Below are 17,789 nucleotides of genomic sequence, written 5' to 3'. Positions count from 1 at the left end.
ACCTCAAAGTCATATATCGTCTATCTAACTCTAACTTATTTTTAACATTCATCAAGTCATATGATTTCTGTTGTGTAGCCACTTACGTTTATCAAATGAAGTAGTATTATGTACTATGCTAATGACGAAGCGATCTATGTATTTTATGATGTTAAATAGGTGGGGAGGTCAAACAGGAATGAAGATATTACAATAATTGTGATTAAACACATGGATTAGAATGTTAACAATGATTATTCCCTGACCTGCGGTTGCTGATTGGGTTGGCTGGCACCGTTCTGCACATACCTCCCAAACAACTGGGCATCTAGTTGGTCAAAGACGTCAAGAATGCCCACATCATCATCGAACTGTTCTCTTTTGACTTTTGTCTCGGAGTTTTGGTTACCGTCTGCGAACTTTGCGGGATCGAAGCTGTTCGTTGCATTATTGTCATTCGTAGGGGTCATTTGATTACCAGTTTGTCTCATAAGGTCGAACGACGGTGAATTTATGCTTGGTGCGAGGTACTGTTCGTTACGGTCAGCGTTGAAGCCAAACATCGGGTTCATTTCGGTGGCTTCTGTCTTCAAGAACAAGTCATTCTCCATACCCATCTCTGGAGATTTTTCTTTGCTATCACCAATGGAAGATTCGTTGTCGTTGAGCTCTGTCACTGAGTCTATTCCATCATACCTGCCTTTTAAGGATTGAAGGTCATCGGGTGCAGCCAGACTTGGAGTTTCTGTGACAAATTTCTCAATGTTATAACTGGATGCCCCACTGGCATCGGATTGGGCTGCACTGTATGTATCTGCCAATTGAGATTTCTTTTGAATGGGGGATACATGAAGACTTGTCAGTTTGTAAGTCTTGGAGTTCAATTTATCAAACAGATTGTTGAGAATGTTATAAGTTCTGTTTGCAGCCATACTCGTATCTTTCAGTTGCACCAGAATGTCTCTCCCTGTTTCTGCATCTTTCAGGATCTCGTAGTATTCTCGTGCACTCTCTTTGTCCTTCAAGTCGGCCTCGTGGATGTAGAACAGTAGTCCAGCAACGGAGTAGAAGATTGTATAGCAGGCATACCAGTAGGAGCCCGAAATCAGGTTCTTGTTAACCATCTCTTGTGCCATCCTAACGACAGTCCTCGAGACGGTAATGGAGTTCCTGGCGCGCTGAATGGATAATCGGTCTGGTACCGGTGTAGCGAAGTTACGTGACAAAAAGTGGATGAATGGTCTATAAAGAATGATCTGCACGTGTAAAAAGGACAGATGCAGTAGTTTATTTGCACGTTCGTACCTTGGAGGCATTGATTTCCCGTTTGGTTTGAGCTCCGCGGGGAGGGTATTTGTCCAGTCTCTTAACAATTTTTCTAAGTTGGTCACCGTCTCATGGGAGATGACGTTATTGGGTCGCTTGATCGGATATAGCTTCCTCATTATGGTATCCAAGATCATGATCAGTCTCGTGTGACAGTTGGCGATACCGGTACTCGACAAGCTACCATCTTCTCTTTCTGGATAGTAGGCCTGTTCTGTGATATTCTCGTCTGAAAGTTCCAAGGGCAAAACTTGGTCGAAGTCCTCCGGTGATATAGATCTTGGTAGTCCCAGCATGGCGTTGACGTATACGTCCAGTTTGTAAATGGTGTAGAACAGTCTTTTCCTTATTTCGATCTCGAGCGGGGACAAGTCGGACTCGGGCCCCACTTTCCTGTGAAACCCTTCTCTAAGCGCACTTCTCATAGCGACACCGATGTATGCGTAACAGGTGGATAACCGTGCAGAGCATTGCAAAAAGATGAACAACATCAGCACGGTTTGGATCGAGTTGCTGTCCCTCGTGTTGGTGATATCGATCAGTTTCCGTGCGGCAATGAAGTACTTATACCCCTCGTCTTGCAGGAAAGTGCCCCTGTCCATTGCATTCTCCTTTTCATACCCGAGTGTATTTTCCTTGACTTCGATAGCTTTTGAGAAAAGAGCACCTACGGCTATTGTAGAGTAGCACAGTGGTAAAAACTTGATCTGCTCTGACGTGTAATTGTGCGGATCAGTGTCGTACAGTTCATCCAACTGTTGGATAAACGAGGGTCTATGGTAAAATCTTAACAAGACGCAGCAATGTTCCCAGGTGTTTTTCACAAACAATAAGGCGACTGGCTTTGGTGGTAACATGATCTTAATTTCTCTCCCCATTTGGCACGCGGACTGCGGGGTATCTGCCTGTTCCATAGCATCCGCCAGTGATGTGCTGCTTGCAACGTTCTTTAGGTGTGAGCTGTTCGACGTACTGTCTGGTGGTGACATTTTAGGCGATTGCAATTGCGACGGCGATAATGCGTCTCCAACGATTAGGAAATATTCTTTGACGGAATCGTCGAGGAATGTGGGCTCTGAGCCCTTGAAGTGTTGGAATATCTGTAGGAAAGTCGGGACATCAAGGGACCCAATGTCAGGCATGTCAGGCATCATTCCCTTGAACAGTTGTTGGTACCTGGCCAACTGCTGTTGCAAATTCTTCGATGACTTTGAGCTGTATTTCTTCACTGCGGCGTGTTGCGAACCTCCAGGGAAAGTGTTATGAACTGGGGTGCCGTTCCCGCCCGTATGCCTCTGCAGACTGGCATCGCTTCCACTGAACGCGGCCGTTGCACCTGCAGTTGCCGTTGCGGAAGATGCACTGTTGAGACTACCAGAGCTCAAATTACTACTACCGTACGTCTGCTGGTTGCTGTTAAACGTCCTCTTTGTAGGGTGATTGTACGTACACTCGTACGAGTACACAGTGCAGTGTATACACGGCTGCTGCCCGTCACATTTAACTTTTTTCTTCCTGCACTCGTCACACGCTCGCGTGACCCTACGTCTCTTAGCCTGCAGTTGCAACTGTTGTGGGAGCAATTGCTGTCCTGCCTGTTCCAACTCCGGAGTTTCAGACTTAACCTGATTCGACATATTCTACCAAAGGTGTGAAACAGAAATTGGCAACACCCTGTTCTCTTACTCCTTAATCAAAGATCGAATGTGGAAGCAACAGTATGTCAACCTAAAAAAGAGGTTTCAAAAGCAAACAAACCCTGTTTATAACTGTTTCAACAGACCTGCCTGTATCAGTAACACGTTCCTACCACAAATGCGTGTCTACACCACAGTTGCACACGTTAGACGATACTCCGTATCTTTTACGGCTGTACCTGACATATATGTATGCAGCCAACTGCAGGTCGCTGAATCATCCAAAAGAAAATTTTCAGCTTCTAGAAGGAAACAAAGCGAAAAATGGAAGAAAAAGGTGAAGCCCTAGGGTTTGGGAAATCAGGGCTTGAAATTAGGGTTAAAATCAGGGTTTAAAATCAGGGCTTCTGTTAGGGCTTGATACCTTGGGGCTTTTGAAATTAGGGCTTCCAGGAGTAAACAAAGACTTTTTGCTGTGTCTGGGTGTGTGTATTTTTTTTTCACAGTGTGCGATGTATGGAGCATTATAGTGCAACACGGGCTCATTAGAGGCTGTATTGAATTGGATTGAATTCGTCGGTGGCTGGTGGTTTGGTAAGGTGGTAGTAGTCGGGGGGAAGCTTGACAGTCGATCTCTACACACCTGCTTCTTTTTTTTTTCTCCCTCGTTTGGATGGGGTCTGCGGCGGTTCACGGTGTTAGCGATTTTTCCCAATTTTCGAAGAGTGAGCGGGATGGGCTCGTTGATTGCATTGTGTCGGTGCTGTCGGCGCCCGAATTGGACACTGTAGTGTCACAGCAATACGCCAGTAGGAAAGTAGATCAGGCAACGGCAAAGACCAAAGTGGTGCTGCGGGGTAGAAATTGGACTTTCCCCACGGATCATGCTGAGATCAGCATTGGCAGGAACAGTGACCAAATCCAAACGGCACAGAAGCACAAAGTGGATATAGATCTGGCCCCCGGGAAGACTGTATCAAGGCGGCACGCCACGATTGCAAGGGATGAGGCCCGGTCCGTGTGGCAGTTGAAAGTTCTGGGTCGTAACGGCGCCAAGCTCAATTTCAAGAGAGTCCCCGGTGGGAAAAGCATTACTCCCCTGGATATACAGTCCGGAAGTATAATAGATATCTGTGGTGTCCAGATGATCTTTCTCGTCCCCGGGGAGGACCCACAGGTGGACATGAACTCCTTCAGTTATTTGATACCATCGTTAGTAACGATGTACGGGCTACATGGGAACAACAACACACTCCTACAAAGCATTATAAACAGTTCGAAGTACCTCGAAGAGCAGAAGAGGAATGGTAACTACACGGCTAAAATACCCGCGGTGGCCCCAGTGGCCTCAGTAGCAGATCATCCGGGGGACGAATCGGTGCCCATGTCGGAGACGACCACTACCGTCGACGTACCGTCAGAGAAGCCAGAGAAGATACCACAGAAACCCGTGATAGAAGACCGCAAAAATTTGGGTATATCCACGATCAAAGCTGAGACCGCGGATTTTTACTCGGATCTTAGAGCAACGCCGTCCTCCGTCACAAAGGTACCATCGATCCCCCTGTTGCAAACGTCCCCGCCACGGGAAGATGGGCAAGTTAAATTAGCCAGCTCACCAGCAGGGAAGACTGTGCTTCCCGGGTCGCCCCTAGCGCAAAACGCGGTGAAACTGAACGCAGAACAGTCACCGACGGCGAGCAAAGTGGTGGTGAAAGATGCGAAGAGTGTCGGGCAGACCGCCCGTGTAGAGCAGATGCTAGCGACGAGGGCAAAGAAACCGTCTGTCCCATATTCGACGATGATTGCACAGGCTATTCTATCGAACCCGCGCGGGTGTCTCTCCCTTTCGGAAATCTATGAGTTTATTTCGGCATCGAACCCGTACTACAAGATGTCGTTGACCAATTGGAAGAACTCCGTGAGGCATAACCTTTCGGTGAACCCATCGTTTGAGAAAATGGAGCGAGGGGGGAACCCGAAGTCAAAGGGCATGGACTGGCGCATCAGCAAGACACTAACGGACGAGTTCCTGGTCTACTGGTACCGCGGGAAGACACTGCGGGTCAGTAAGAATCTTACTGCCGTGTTGAAGGAATTGCAACTTTACATGTCTACGCACAACGAGTTACCAGGACAAGACCCACCGGAGACGTACCAAAAGTGAGCCGGCTAGCCCACATATCTACAGACAATCTTATGTATTACACCGTATTGGTGAAACACAAAACGATAACAATAATATCGAAAATAGTTTATTCGAAGTGATAGCATCTCCCGCGAGAGACGGTATGGACCCGCCATTGGAGAGTACCCCACTAACGGTATGGAGAGGCCCAACCCGTGACACGCTTGCTGCGAGGATCTCGCAGTTTCTTCTGTCCGACACGAACAGAGAATTGTACTATATTGACGTGACGGACTCGTTCCCGTTGCAGCAGTTCCAAGAGCGCGCGCCCCTAAACTCCCACCGCGCGGTGTACGACCACATCAAGATCATTGCGTGTCTTGAGTTACGTGAGCTTTTGCAAAGTGTACTAAAGATAACGCGCGCCAGCGACCAGTCTACTTTAGTCATGATCAATTCCATCGATACGATGTTTGCTAACGCGCAGTACCGAGACAGCCAAACTTGCTACGACGTGCTGAACGAGGTTCTACTGGAGCTGCGGTGGGCAAGCAGCCCGCAGTTCACCACGGTGCTCGTGTTCCCCCGGAACCGTGAACAGCAGCCACTGAAGCGACGCAAGACCGCTGCTGAGTCCCTCGATGAGTTCATCGGGAACTACTACGCGGAAAGATCGGAACAAATGTGACTGCACATCCGTACACCCACTGCACTACATCCGGACACCCCAACAATTTTTACTTTTTTTCCCAAAGAGGAAATTATGCGCTTTTCTTTCAGATGACGCAAAAAAAAAATCGTGATCGAGGAACAGCAGGATTCCCGCGGGTCCCGCAATTGCTGGAGGAGCAAAGGCAGTAGCGATGCGGAGAGGGTGTGCAAGAGTGCAGTGATAGTTAAGGTGGTCTTTCAACTCCAGCAACAAGACAGATAGACAGTACAGTACGCGATGTCTACGTTTGAACCAGTTGTTGTCGTTGACGGTAAGGGCCATTTGGTCGGTCGTTTAGCCTCCATTGTTGCCAAGCAATTGCTGGAAGGTCAAAAGATTGTCGTTGTCAGAGCCGAGGCTTTGAACATCTCTGGTGAGTTCTTCAGAAACAAGTTAAAGTACCATGACTACTTGAGGAAGTCCACCGTTTTCAACAAGACCAGAGGTCCATTCCATTTCAGAGCCCCATCCAGAATCTTCTACAAGGCTGTCCGTGGTATGATCTCGCACAAGACTGCCCGTGGTAAAGCCGCTTTGGAAAGATTAAAGGTTTTCGAAGGTATCCCACCTCCATACGACAAGAAGAAGAGAGTCGTTGTTCCAAACGCCTTGAGAATCTTGAGATTGAAGCCAGGTAGAAAGTACACCACTTTGAGCAAATTGTCCTCCTCCGTCGGGTGGAAGTACGAGGATGTTGTTGCCAAATTGGAAGAGAAGAGAAAGGTCAGATCTGCCGAGTACTACGCCAAGAAGAGATCTTTCAACAAGAAGGTTCTTGCTGCCAACGGTGCCGCCGCCGAGTCCGACGTTGCCAAGCAATTGGCTACCTTCGGTTACTAAAGCAATCCTCACCCCACCTCAAGCATCGCACCATGTGTAATAAATCACTAGTCATCTTATAACACACACACACATATATATAATTTGTATATCAATCAAATACGTCGTCCCTTTACAGAGAGTACTTGAGGTTCTCGTAGACACAGAAAGTGATGCAAGTGGATGGCACTGCCTTGACCAAGTTTGCCAGTAGACCAGTGTACAACCCGCGGACCCCCCTGTTGCCCACGACTTTCCTGACGAGGGAGCGCAATGAGTAATCCCCCTCCACTGCTGCACGGGACTGTTGGTTTGCCTTGAACAATTGCAGCGGGTACACTGCCGTGACCGCTACCATCTTGCTGACCGCTGTCATGAGCACGGTCTCCGAGTTCCGAAGCTTCTTACTTTCACGGTCCCTTAGGATACGTTCCCTGAGTGTATCGTAGAAAAGGAAGTACACTGCTCCGTGCCCCACACCTAGCACTGCTGGGAGCATCCCACGGTACAACCCAGGCACGCCTTCCTCCCGCAATAATCTCAGGAACGCGGGGCCCATCGACCTATCGCTCGCTGGAGCACCCGGGACGCGATCGACGGCCATGATCCGTGTTTTGACGACCCATATTGGGTTAGTCAGCACGGAGGTCGCCACACCACTGATCCCACCTGCCATGAGGTACGCCCACGAGGGTGACTTCACCATAGGAGCAACCACGTCCCTCAGAGACCCGTATATCCCGAAATACAGCGCCCACGCTACAGAGTTCCCCAACAAGTTGATCGGGAGCCCCCTGTACAACTGTCTGAACTTGAGAGCCCCCTCACCACCGAGGATCCCCCTCAGAACAGCCCAGTACTCCCCAGCACGGGCACCCTTCGTTGCCCTCAACTGTACCCTCAACTTGACGAGATCCAACGGGTGCACCGCGAGAGACGTCACTGCACCGGCACTGAGCCCAGCAACGACCTCCTTCCCCGTGGGGGACAACTCTACCATGTCAAGACGATTACGCTAGTATATACAAGAGTGTCACACGAGTCAGAGATATACAGATGCTGGTTTCCTTTGCAGGACTGTCAATTTGCAGTCTGCTTTCAATACGATAACGCAGTATAAAATTTTTTAGTTCATCATTGTGTGATTGTGCCGGCGTGTACGTGTCTACACACCATGGATATAACAGATACGGTGCTGTCCTACCCCTCCCCCCGTCTCCCCATCCCAGGAGTGCAACCCACTGGGCATCAAGTTGTCACAGCCACAGTCCCGGTATTTATACTCGATGTATCAGTATGGGGGTTACCCACCCGTCCCCAGTTCAGTGTGTTTCGCGACTCTTTGGAAATCGAAAGGGCTTCTGAAGACGACGGGGGAACTGCACTGGGACTCCGGAGTCTGGGGTGCTGGTACACGGTGGAGAGAGGGTGCACGACGGTAATGACTCTGCGGGAGACGGTGAGTTCGATAGCAGACGGTGTCGCTGGGCTGGCGGGTCTGGAGGGGCAGGGCGGGCGCGATACACCGGGGAAAGGTGAACAGCGGGGGGATGGCGGTGGTGCGTGGTCGCCTGGTAGGGACGATGATGATGCCCCCGGGGAACAGTTTTTCACGTCGCCGTCGTCCGCGGCGAGTCTCAGTTCGCTGATCTTTGAGCGCAACGTGGAAGATCCCTACGGGTCCGTCTCCGCGCTCGGGCAGCAGCAGCAGTTGCCGCAGCCGACACTCAGCAGGAACGGGTCCATGTTGAACCTCTCGCGGCGTGCGAGCCACAATAACCTCCCGGCAAGGAAGTACAGTAGTGGTGGTGCTGGCGGTGCCGCACAATTCTCATCACATACAAGCCTCTCGAATTTCAACTATGCGGTACCATTGGGGGCACTACAGAGAACCGCGACGGGGGCCAGTTCGAACGCGTCAGAGTATACACACCCACAACTGGAAAGGCATCACACACTGGAGAATTTTGTGCCACCGGCGCTCGATGAGGGGTGTTCCCTCGTTGCTGACAGGGACACAAACTTGGAAGACGTCAATATGGTGTATTCGAAGAGACCGTCTACTCTGGGGCTGGATATGGCATTGGGGCGTACAAGAAGTTACTCCGGGATCACCGCCAACGGCAGGTCGTCTCCGAGTCTGGCACGGTCATACTCAAACACAAACGATTTGGGCGTCGCGCGTGCCACTACAAGACAGTTCAGACCAGTATCCTACGCGGACCTCTTGTACAACGAGAACAATAATCAGTCCCCGGGGGCCTCTCCGCCCACGGAGCCACGCCCTGCTCTTCTGCCGCACTTCTCGTACTGCTCTGGGTCCCCGTCACCACCGACAAGCAGCACACACGACACTAAATTCCATAACCCTTTTGTGACGAGGCGGTACTCCAGTAACGGCGGGAACAACGGTGTACCCACACTCACGCGGGACGACCGTCTAAGGAGACCCCTGACGTGTGGTACGCCCCCCACGCCCGCACAAGTGCGGACGGCTAGGAACGGGAGACGACCTTTAAAGTTCCATTTAGAGTCTAGTGGCAGTGAGGAGTTATCCACTGATGAGGAGGTCGACCCAAACGCGGAGGCCGTAGTGGACGCGCAGCAGCAGGTGCAGGACATCGGCACGTCTCTTCACGCACCGGGGGTCCATAACAGTAAATTGTCCAACTCTAACTCTACAATCATAGCATTGAACAGCGAGAGGAATAAAGTACCGGATCAATGAATATAGAAAATAAATATATAGAGTACAAACACGGGCTCACTTTCTCGTCTTCTTGGCGTCCTCGTACTCCTCACGGGCGAACTCCGCAGCGGTGTCCCCCCAACCTTCCAGTCCCTTCCAAGAGGATTTTGTGACCTCTGGATTCAACTCCTCCGTGCTTGAGAACCACCCCTTCTTGCTGATCCTCTTGAGTTGTTCTAGCTCGGAACTTGGTTTGGTGTCTGTGGCTGGTTGCAATGCACTGCCTACACTTCCGGCGGCCTGTTTCACTGTATCTGCGGCCCCTGAAGCGGCACGCTTGACGTGTTCTGCAGATTCTGCGGCCTCCTCACGTGCGAAATCCGCCGCTGTGTCGCCCCACCCCTGCAGTCCCTTCGCGACCGCAGAGTCCACAGCGGGCTCCGCGGCCTGTTTCCCGCGGTCCCACCACTTCTTAGCGGTCTGTTTCGCAGCACCGACCTGCTCATCAACAACGCTGTTTATGTCCCCGCCGCCAAACTCCTCGAACTTGCGGGACACCTCCTCGAGCTTACTCCGCTTGTCCTCCAGCTCCCTTCTCACCTGCTCCAGCGTATCCGCAGCCGCATCCTTCCCCTGCTTCACCAACTCGTTGTACCTCCTGTTGACCCTATCGTACTGTTCGATAGCCACAGCTTTCGCCCTCTCCACCTCACTAAACCCGTCCTCAAACACAGACTTCCCCGACCCAACACGCCTCAAGGGTCTGTAGGGAGCGACAGACCGGCCGCAGAAAAGGGCACGGTACAGGGCGTACGTGTCGTCTCTGACCCCGCGCCGCACTCTACACAACGCGGAGTCACTCTCCCTCGAGGGCCGCACCGCAAACAACGCACCGACACCCACAGTAGCCAACGAAGCGTACAATAGACTGGACATATCGTCTTGGCGGACTCAGCCAAGAACACGCAAGAGAGAACGCTGCAACATTGTGGTCTGCCTCCCCTCCGCCCAACAGCTTATATTTATACGTCTCTGGAGATCGCAGCAAGAAGAAGGGGAGCCCAACGAAACAGATCGATTCTGTTTGGTCCCTTAAAAAAGCGCGGGGGCCGGGTGACGGCGGGGAGAAAGAAAACTCCGGCGGTCCGGCCGTCACGTGGGCGTCACGTGGGTGTCACGTGCCGGGTGCCTGGGTTTTGTAGGAGAGATCACGTGATTGGTAAGTGCTACTTTGGACCTGGTGCGGGACTGGATCCCGCACGAAGGAACATGTTTTTTGATCACGTGAATCAGTTGCGGAATTGAATTTCGCAAATGGAGACAGTTTTGTATTACCCGGATGCTTTTTTTTCGCACAGTAAAGGTTAAGCTTAGCACTATTATCCCAGCATTTTTACAGCAGGGACCCTTGTTGGCCAACAGATTGCTGTTGATATCATTAACGCAAAGAGTATCTCCCTACAGCAGTACTGTCAATCGTATATTATTGCTATCACTGGTTTTTACTTTCTAAAAATGAACATAATATTTACAATTGCGGTCCAGAAGATTCTTTAGCCCTATGTCGTTAATTTCTTCAACAGACAGTTCGAGATTCAATGAGTTGACCGTGCTGCTTAAGGGCAATTTATTACCAGCACTCTCATCGCTCAAAGAATGCCGTTTATCATTGTATATGGTTTTCAGTCTGCTAAAACCTCTTTCACTGTTAACAGAGGTAACATTGATACTGAGAAGGTAATCCAGAACGCTTGGCAAAATACTGTGGTTGGAAACCGCAACGATTGAATCACTCAAATTGGACCTCGTTTCATTCAGGTACTGTCATATGATATCCCAGGAAAGCAATGTTCTGAAAGAAAATACATCAGCAGTGTGAAATTCGCTGTTACTTTCGGGCAACACTTCGAAATCACAAAACTTCAAAATACGAATCTTTACCTTCATCTCATGCGCCAGACTCCCAGAATTGCCTAAAATTTTTAATCTCTTTGAGCAAGTGTTCCCTCAAAACTCTTTTAAAGTCCTTGACCGTTAATGCCATATTAGACCGACCGTCGCCAGCGAAAATTCCTTTGATCTCTTTCATTTTCATAACGCTCATCGGGGGATCCATCATTTTCTGTCTCGCTGCTCTCATCTCCATTTTCAATTATCTCAAAATTCATTATTTTGAATGCAATGTTGGTCAGTTCAGAATCTACATCAACACAATGCTTTTGGGAGATTTTAAAAGCTTTCACAGCATCATGATGAAACAACGCACTTAACATATGAATGTAGGTAGAATCACAGGCTTTTGCGTAGTACTTTCCATACTTCGCTTTGAACTTTTGAAGTTTGACCGGTCTTATCAAGAGCTCACTTAATCCACTAGCACAAACCGATGACATCTCTTTACAATATAGCAGTAATGGAAAGAAGCAAATACTAGCGGGCTTGTTTAAAGATAATATTTTCGTTAACGATTCGTACGGTGTCAAACCTTTATAGATAATTTTTAGCAGTTGAAACGTGGGCTTCACAAAAGTCAAGTTCCACCTAGTGTTACAATATGACGGCGGTAGTGTCTCCACACAGTCCTTGAAACTTTTCTTAAAAATGAAACATTTTCTCAATTTCTTGGTCAGTGCCATTAGACGCTGGACAATATCCACTGAGCAGATATTAGGAAACAATTCAAGATCGTCTTCATCATTTTCTGAACCTGTATTTTCTGTATCTGTTTGCAGGTTCTCGATAATATCATCGATTAAAGCTCTCACAAACAGTTGAATTTGGTGTACGGCACAACCGTTTTGAGAGTTGAAAAAAGGGAATTGCTCGTCTCCTTTCAACGAATCTGTTGCTCCTATCACGGAAGCAGCATTATCAGTGCAACAGGAGGTGAGCAATTTTGATAGAGAGAATTTTTTTATCAACGAAAGCAAGGTTTCTGTTAGCTCCTGCTTCTCTTTTGTTTCAACTTCTGTAACGTAAATTGGAAAGCAAGCTTTATCCATATTACCGGTAACTAGATTGATCGTGACACTGATACAATCGGTGCCCTTGTTTGATGTCCAGCCATCGGTTTCCACAGATACCCAAGGCAATCTGACTTTCTTCAAAACGTTAAATCGTTGATAAACAATATCAGGAGTGTTTGCACTCAGGGTATCAAAGAGCTCACGGAGCTGCTCTCTCACCATCGCGCCAGATACACTGATATGGTTCGAGACCTTTTTTCTTTCAAACAAATTCTTACATTCTGGTAAGCGCCTACCCACAATGAGCCTAATGAATCTAGAGTCAAAAACGGAATAGCTCAGTTCTAACACCACAGCCAATGAAACACGTCGTCAGGTTTAGCACTACTTTTGACCTTCTTTTGGACAGTCCTTTCAGTAGAGCTATCCAAAGTTTGCTGAACTTTTCTTTGTCCCTTGCAGATTCAGTTTTTTTCTGACGGTCGTGATGGACACAAGTGCAAAAAAACTTGTACAGGTTTGAGTTCTTTCGATTATCGAGAATGATGTCCAAATGTGATGTAGCAAGTGCGGTGTTTAGTAGATACACCCCGTTGTCGGAAGAAGCAGTCAGAGTATCCTTCTCAGGATTTCCGGTGCAAACGCTTTCCACAAGCGTCGATTGTTTCTCATCAGGGACAGATGGAGAAACTGGTTTGAAGCTATCAATGGTCCTCTGATAATTGCCAGCTTCTATAATCAATGAACAGCTTTGACAATAACCGAGTGTCTAACAAACGTACAGAAAAAAAGCTCAGGAAAAAAAGAGCGAGGTAGGAGAGATTTCAATGGGCGGTTATACAAGATCTTTTTATATTTTAGTTAATTAGTTGAGAAAAGCAGGCTTTCTGCCGAGGTGCAACTGTAGAGGTTGATAATGTGAATTGAGTTATGATCGGCCGAGTCGGGGCGACCCTGTTGTTATAGCATTTCCAGCACGTACTTAGCACTATCCTGTCACGTGCAATTCCGCACCAGATCTACCGTATCACGTGCTGTTTGAGTAGCGGGTGTTACCCTCCCGCTGTTTCTTCCCGCTGGGTCCCGGCGGGTCTGGACCGCATGTATTCTTTCTCAGTCTCTGTGTTTCTTGTGACACCGCGATGAGCAGCTGGTGACGCAGCGACGCAGTGACAGCAACGTTTACAGCGCTCACAGAGAGGACAACATGCTCGCCTTGGAGAACGGGGCGCTCCCCACGGAGTACCGGCTGGCACTGGACTTCACACAGAAACAGTGCCAGCGATTTGCAGGCCGTGCAGAGATCCGTCTGCACGCGGTGCGTGAGTGCACGCAGTTTGCGTTGCACGGCAGTGGGCTGGACGTGTCGATGGCGACGCTGGATCTGGGCCTGGGCGGCGGCGGCGGCGGTGCGCAGCAGCTGGCCGTCGAGAGCGATGGCGGCGCGGGCGTGTTGGTGTTCCGTCTGCCGGAGGGCCCTGGTGCCCCCGTGTTTGCAGAGGGCGCCGCCGCGTGGTTGACCGTCGTTTACACGGGCGTTGTCCACAGTGACGGCACGTACGGTGTGTTCTCCGGGGGCCCAGACTGTTTGGCAACCCACGCCCAACCCCGCTGGGCTCGGACAATATACCCGTGTATCGACGAACCCAGTGTCAAGTGTTCGTACACCTTGCAATTACTTGTACCGCCAAAACACACCGCTGTATCTGTGTCCCCGGGGGCGTCGTCTTCCCCCGGGGAATGGCTCTTCGAAAGAACGAAGTTGCTTCCGACATCGTTGTTTGCGTTTTCATTCGGTGCTTACGAGAAGATTATGACTACAGCGGTTCTACAAGATGACGTGAAGTGCCCTATCACGGTGTATGGCCCCAGGGGCGCTGCCGTGGCTCGTGCGGCGTTTGCATTGGATACTATGCAGAAGTTCCTGCCCCAATTGGAACAGTTCTTTCAGTGCAAGTATCCCAATAAGAAATGTGATCTGTTGCTTGTCCCCGCGTTGGAGGATAAAGTTATGGAAAATAGTAGTATGATTACTGCAGAGGCCTCCGTGGTCCTGCTTTCCAGTACGCAATTGGCCTCCCCCGAGGTGCAGTTCCAAATGCAACAGTTGCTCGTGCATGAGATGGTACACCAGTGGGTCGGGTGTCACGTCACTTTTAACTCTTGGGATCATCTGTGGTTCGATGAGGCGTTTGCTACGTGGGTGGCCAACGATGTAGTGTCAGAGTCGCAGTACTGGTTGGGGGAGCATTACACGGGTGTCGAACTCCGGGGGACAATGCTGCAGGAGTACACCGCGGCGGGGAGTGTTGCATCGTTGTCACGTTCTCGGGCCGGTGACGACAGATTGCACACTTCACAGTTGTTCGAACCGTTTTGTTACCAGAAGGGGATTAACATCTTGAGGATGTTGCAGAGGGTGCTTGTGGATGGTGGGCACTGGGGGTTGTTCCAAGAGTCTATGAAACAGTGGTTTAAGGATTGTCACAAGGGGAGTGTGGCGCCCATGGACCTGTGGAAAATATCAAGTGACTGTCTCAAGACACAAAACTTGCCCAACTTCATATACTCTTGGACCCACTCCCAGGGGTTCCCCCTGGTAACCGTTACAGACACAGCGGGCACAATCCACATCGAACAACACGTGTACCCGCCGCTGAAACATAAAAATTCAGAGGACGTACCTTACCATGTGCCCCTGTTTGGCCCCGCGGGGCAGATTGCCGGGCAGGTGCTCATGACGGATAGGTCCCTCGATGTCAATAGGGACCAGTTCGCCTGGCTCAATGACACTGCACAAGGTTACTACATGGTCTCGTACGAGGATCCCGCTTTTTACAACACTTTTGTCAGTATGTTGCAAAGCGGAGGCATGTCAGATGAACAAATGGCACATATCGTGCGCGATATTAGACAGCTCGCTACAGACGGTGTTGCGAAACAAGTCCATTTCGATGGGATCGTCACGGTGCTTCAATCAAACAAGGAACTCCCATTGACCCTCCCATTGGCGCTAGACACTCTCCTGCTAGCGCCGCTCACCGACAACGTACAGGAACTCGCTTTGAAACTTACTCAAGGTGCCCCCCCCGCACAGACTCGGGCACAACTGCTAGTGCTTTGCAGGAATGACAAGGGCACAGCAGCGAAGTGCCAGGAGCTCTACGCGAACTTGTTCGGAGGGTCCCGCAACCACAGAACCCCATTACGTGAACTCAGCGGTGTGCTCGCAGTAGTCGTCGCAAACATGAAGACGCCCAATCCATGGAAGAAACTTGCAGCTCTTGCAACGACAACTGGGGCTACAGCAGTGCTGCCACACATCGAGTTGCCCCCCGGTATAGCCCAGACAGAGGCCGTCCACGCCGTGGAGAATGCGACGCTCGCCTCCATGGGGTACGTCCAGCATCCTGACCTCGTGCGCAAACTGCTCAACTACTGCAGCGAACATATAGACAGCCGGGGCATTCATGTGCCCCTACAGACGATGGCGCGGCAATCCCCCGCGGGGTCCGGCGCACAATCACTCTGGGACTGGTTTAACGGGAACTACGCCATGTGGATCAAGAGACACGCTGGTTGGTCACCGGAAACGCCGCAGTTGCTCAGTATCCTCGACACGGTCATTGCAGCGAGGGCCACAGCGAACGGGGACCTGCCAAACGCACCGGACCACTGGCCAGCGCAGTGGACAGCCCGTCTCATCGCCGTTTGAGAGCGTCCTGCGGGTGCCCATCGCGTCGAGACGTGGGTGAAACATCGCGTCACACGAAATCTGGAAAAAAATGTATAAAGAGAAAAAAAATTGTATAAAAAGGAAAAGATCCAAAACAAACCTGATCTCGCACTTTCGAGGGGGGAGTTAGTCGTAGTAGAACGTCCACAAATACCCACAGACACAGCACAATGGATAAGATCAAGGAGAAGATTGCTAACTTTAAGCTGGAGGCTGAGTCCTGGCAGGAGAAGTACGAGGAGTTGAAGGAGCAATACAAACAGCTGGAACAGGACAACACCGAAAAGGAGAACCAGATCAAGTCCCTGACCGTGAAGAACGAGAACCTGGAGACCGAGGTCGCGAAGCTGGAGGACCAATTGAGCGAGTCCAAGCAGCTGGCCGAGAACTCGTCCACTTTGCAGTCCACGAACGAGAACTTCACGAAGAAGAACGAGCAGTTGGAGGCCGACCTCGAGGAAACGGACTCCAAACTGAAGGAGACGATGGACAAGCTGCGTGACGCAGACCTTAAGGCCGAGGAGCTTGAAAGGAAACTGGCCGCCATCGACGAGGAGAAGACACAACTCGAGGACAAGAACGAGGAGCTCGCGGCGCAGTACGCGGAGGCCAAGCAGGAACTCGACGACATCGCCGCCTCCTTGGAAAATTTGTGAACAGCAGGAAGCAGTGCAAGCAGCCCTCAGAGTATACTCAATGGTCACAACAGTGGTTGGTGCGCGTAGTACTCCTCCTTTGCTTGGGGGCTGCCATCTCTCTACTTCTCTCCCGTGAATGACAAGGAACCGGTATACGCTAAAAAAGGAAAGTCATAGAAGAAGAACTAACATAAACACTTCATATACATATATATATAGCCACAAGTAGCATCTACCCTTCTTTGCTAATTCAAGATATATTTTACAATCGATGCTCATCTGCCATTGTTCCCGTATGGTGTATATTTGTATTATCCTCAACTAAGTATACACGGCGGTTCCATAAACTGTTGGGCAGCGCCGACACACGCACACACGTCTATGAATCAATGGGTCGCCAAATGGTTACGAATCTACTTGAAGAGCTACATATCCTTGATTCTCTACCACAGAAACGTCTACCCTGCGGTGTCGTTTGAGTTGACAACGTACCAGTCGTTCAACCTCCCACAATTCATTCCCGTCTCAAGACACGAGGGTCTCATTAGCTACATCGAGGAACTCGTCACGGATCTACTCAGTAAACTGATCCACACGTACCGCGTCTCCGTGTGCATACTGGACTCGCAGGACGAGTCCAGAGTCCTGGAACGGTACGTCTTGGACTTTTCAGAGTTCAAGCATACTGAGAACCAGGGTGTCGTTACGGAGACAGAAGTCTTTGATGAGTTCAGAACAAGCCTAAACTCGCTCATTACAAGGCTCGAGAAACTCCCCAGCGTCAGGAACGGGGCCGTCTCCTTCGAGATCGCCATCGGCACCGTGCAACTTGAGCTGGGCCACGCCATCGAGACCGGATGGGACCTCAGATCACAGGAACAGCTTGATGCCTTCGAGAGAGACGTCAATTGGGTCAAGTGCGACGAGGACGAGGGGCTAGGAGAGCTGCCCGCGCAGTTGCAGTCGCAGCAACCCACGCCGAGAATCAAGATGATGGCACTTGTAGGGTGCGACGCGGGACCACTCGTTATACATAGCTTTATAGAGATGGTGATGTTTACGAACCAGGGGAATTCAGGAACAGTGTATTCCCAGTACGACGAAGACTACTCGTTCCAGTTCTGAGCAATACGTTTGATGAAAAGTGTCCTTATTATAT

At 50.1% G+C, this 17,789-nt stretch overlaps 11 protein-coding genes across 11 annotated transcripts; 7 read left to right on the top strand and 4 right to left on the bottom strand.

Moving 5' to 3' along the window:
* Positions 1-233: 233 nt before the first annotated feature.
* ASG1 (Asg1p) lies at positions 234-2,942 on the bottom strand (the record flags this gene model as incomplete). The annotated part of the gene is made up of 1 exon (XM_022608160.1): positions 234-2,942. The coding sequence occupies one exon, from the start codon at positions 2,940-2,942 to the stop codon at positions 234-236; it is 2,709 nt and encodes a 902-aa protein (XP_022464684.1).
* Positions 2,943-3,615: 673 nt separating this feature from the next.
* Positions 3,616-5,109, top strand: FKH1 (forkhead family transcription factor FKH1; the record flags this gene model as incomplete). The annotated part of the gene is made up of 1 exon (XM_022608159.1): positions 3,616-5,109. One exon carries the CDS (start codon positions 3,616-3,618, stop codon positions 5,107-5,109), a length of 1,494 nt encoding a protein of 497 aa, XP_022464683.1.
* A 124-nt stretch (positions 5,110-5,233) lies between these two features.
* On the top strand, positions 5,234-5,758 carry CSM2 (Csm2p; the record flags this gene model as incomplete). The annotated part of the gene is made up of 1 exon (XM_022608158.1): positions 5,234-5,758. One exon carries the CDS (start codon positions 5,234-5,236, stop codon positions 5,756-5,758), a length of 525 nt encoding a protein of 174 aa, XP_022464682.1.
* A 261-nt stretch (positions 5,759-6,019) lies between these two features.
* On the top strand, positions 6,020-6,622 carry KNAG0E01730 (60S ribosomal protein uL13; the record flags this gene model as incomplete). Its single annotated transcript, XM_022608157.1, has 1 exon — positions 6,020-6,622. The coding sequence occupies one exon, from the start codon at positions 6,020-6,022 to the stop codon at positions 6,620-6,622; it is 603 nt and encodes a 200-aa protein (XP_022464681.1).
* A 112-nt stretch (positions 6,623-6,734) lies between these two features.
* FLX1 (flavin adenine dinucleotide transporter FLX1) lies at positions 6,735-7,601 on the bottom strand (the record flags this gene model as incomplete). Its single annotated transcript, XM_022608156.1, has 1 exon — positions 6,735-7,601. The coding sequence occupies one exon, from the start codon at positions 7,599-7,601 to the stop codon at positions 6,735-6,737; it is 867 nt and encodes a 288-aa protein (XP_022464680.1).
* A 174-nt stretch (positions 7,602-7,775) lies between these two features.
* On the top strand, positions 7,776-9,329 carry VHS2 (Vhs2p; the record flags this gene model as incomplete). Its single annotated transcript, XM_022608155.1, has 1 exon — positions 7,776-9,329. The coding sequence occupies one exon, from the start codon at positions 7,776-7,778 to the stop codon at positions 9,327-9,329; it is 1,554 nt and encodes a 517-aa protein (XP_022464679.1).
* Positions 9,330-9,365: 36 nt separating this feature from the next.
* OM45 (Om45p) lies at positions 9,366-10,226 on the bottom strand (the record flags this gene model as incomplete). Its single annotated transcript, XM_022608154.1, has 1 exon — positions 9,366-10,226. The coding sequence occupies one exon, from the start codon at positions 10,224-10,226 to the stop codon at positions 9,366-9,368; it is 861 nt and encodes a 286-aa protein (XP_022464678.1).
* Positions 10,227-11,335: 1,109 nt separating this feature from the next.
* On the bottom strand, positions 11,336-12,478 carry KNAG0E01690 (uncharacterized protein; the record flags this gene model as incomplete). Its single annotated transcript, XM_022608153.1, has 1 exon — positions 11,336-12,478. One exon carries the CDS (start codon positions 12,476-12,478, stop codon positions 11,336-11,338), a length of 1,143 nt encoding a protein of 380 aa, XP_022464677.1.
* A 985-nt stretch (positions 12,479-13,463) lies between these two features.
* On the top strand, positions 13,464-15,971 carry TMA108 (Tma108p; the record flags this gene model as incomplete). The annotated part of the gene is made up of 1 exon (XM_022608151.1): positions 13,464-15,971. One exon carries the CDS (start codon positions 13,464-13,466, stop codon positions 15,969-15,971), a length of 2,508 nt encoding a protein of 835 aa, XP_022464676.1.
* Positions 15,972-16,162: 191 nt separating this feature from the next.
* On the top strand, positions 16,163-16,648 carry TPM2 (tropomyosin TPM2; the record flags this gene model as incomplete). Its single annotated transcript, XM_022608150.1, has 1 exon — positions 16,163-16,648. One exon carries the CDS (start codon positions 16,163-16,165, stop codon positions 16,646-16,648), a length of 486 nt encoding a protein of 161 aa, XP_022464675.1.
* Positions 16,649-17,011: 363 nt separating this feature from the next.
* Positions 17,012-17,755, top strand: REV7 (Rev7p; the record flags this gene model as incomplete). Its single annotated transcript, XM_022608149.1, has 1 exon — positions 17,012-17,755. The coding sequence occupies one exon, from the start codon at positions 17,012-17,014 to the stop codon at positions 17,753-17,755; it is 744 nt and encodes a 247-aa protein (XP_022464674.1).
* Positions 17,756-17,789: the final 34 nt, after the last annotated feature.

Source organism: Huiozyma naganishii, chromosome 5 (assembly GCF_000348985.1).
Source record: "Huiozyma naganishii CBS 8797 chromosome 5, complete genome".
In the NCBI taxonomy this organism is placed as follows: domain Eukaryota; kingdom Fungi; phylum Ascomycota; class Saccharomycetes; order Saccharomycetales; family Saccharomycetaceae; genus Huiozyma; species Huiozyma naganishii.
This window is presented reverse-complemented; position numbering and strand designations above follow the sequence as displayed.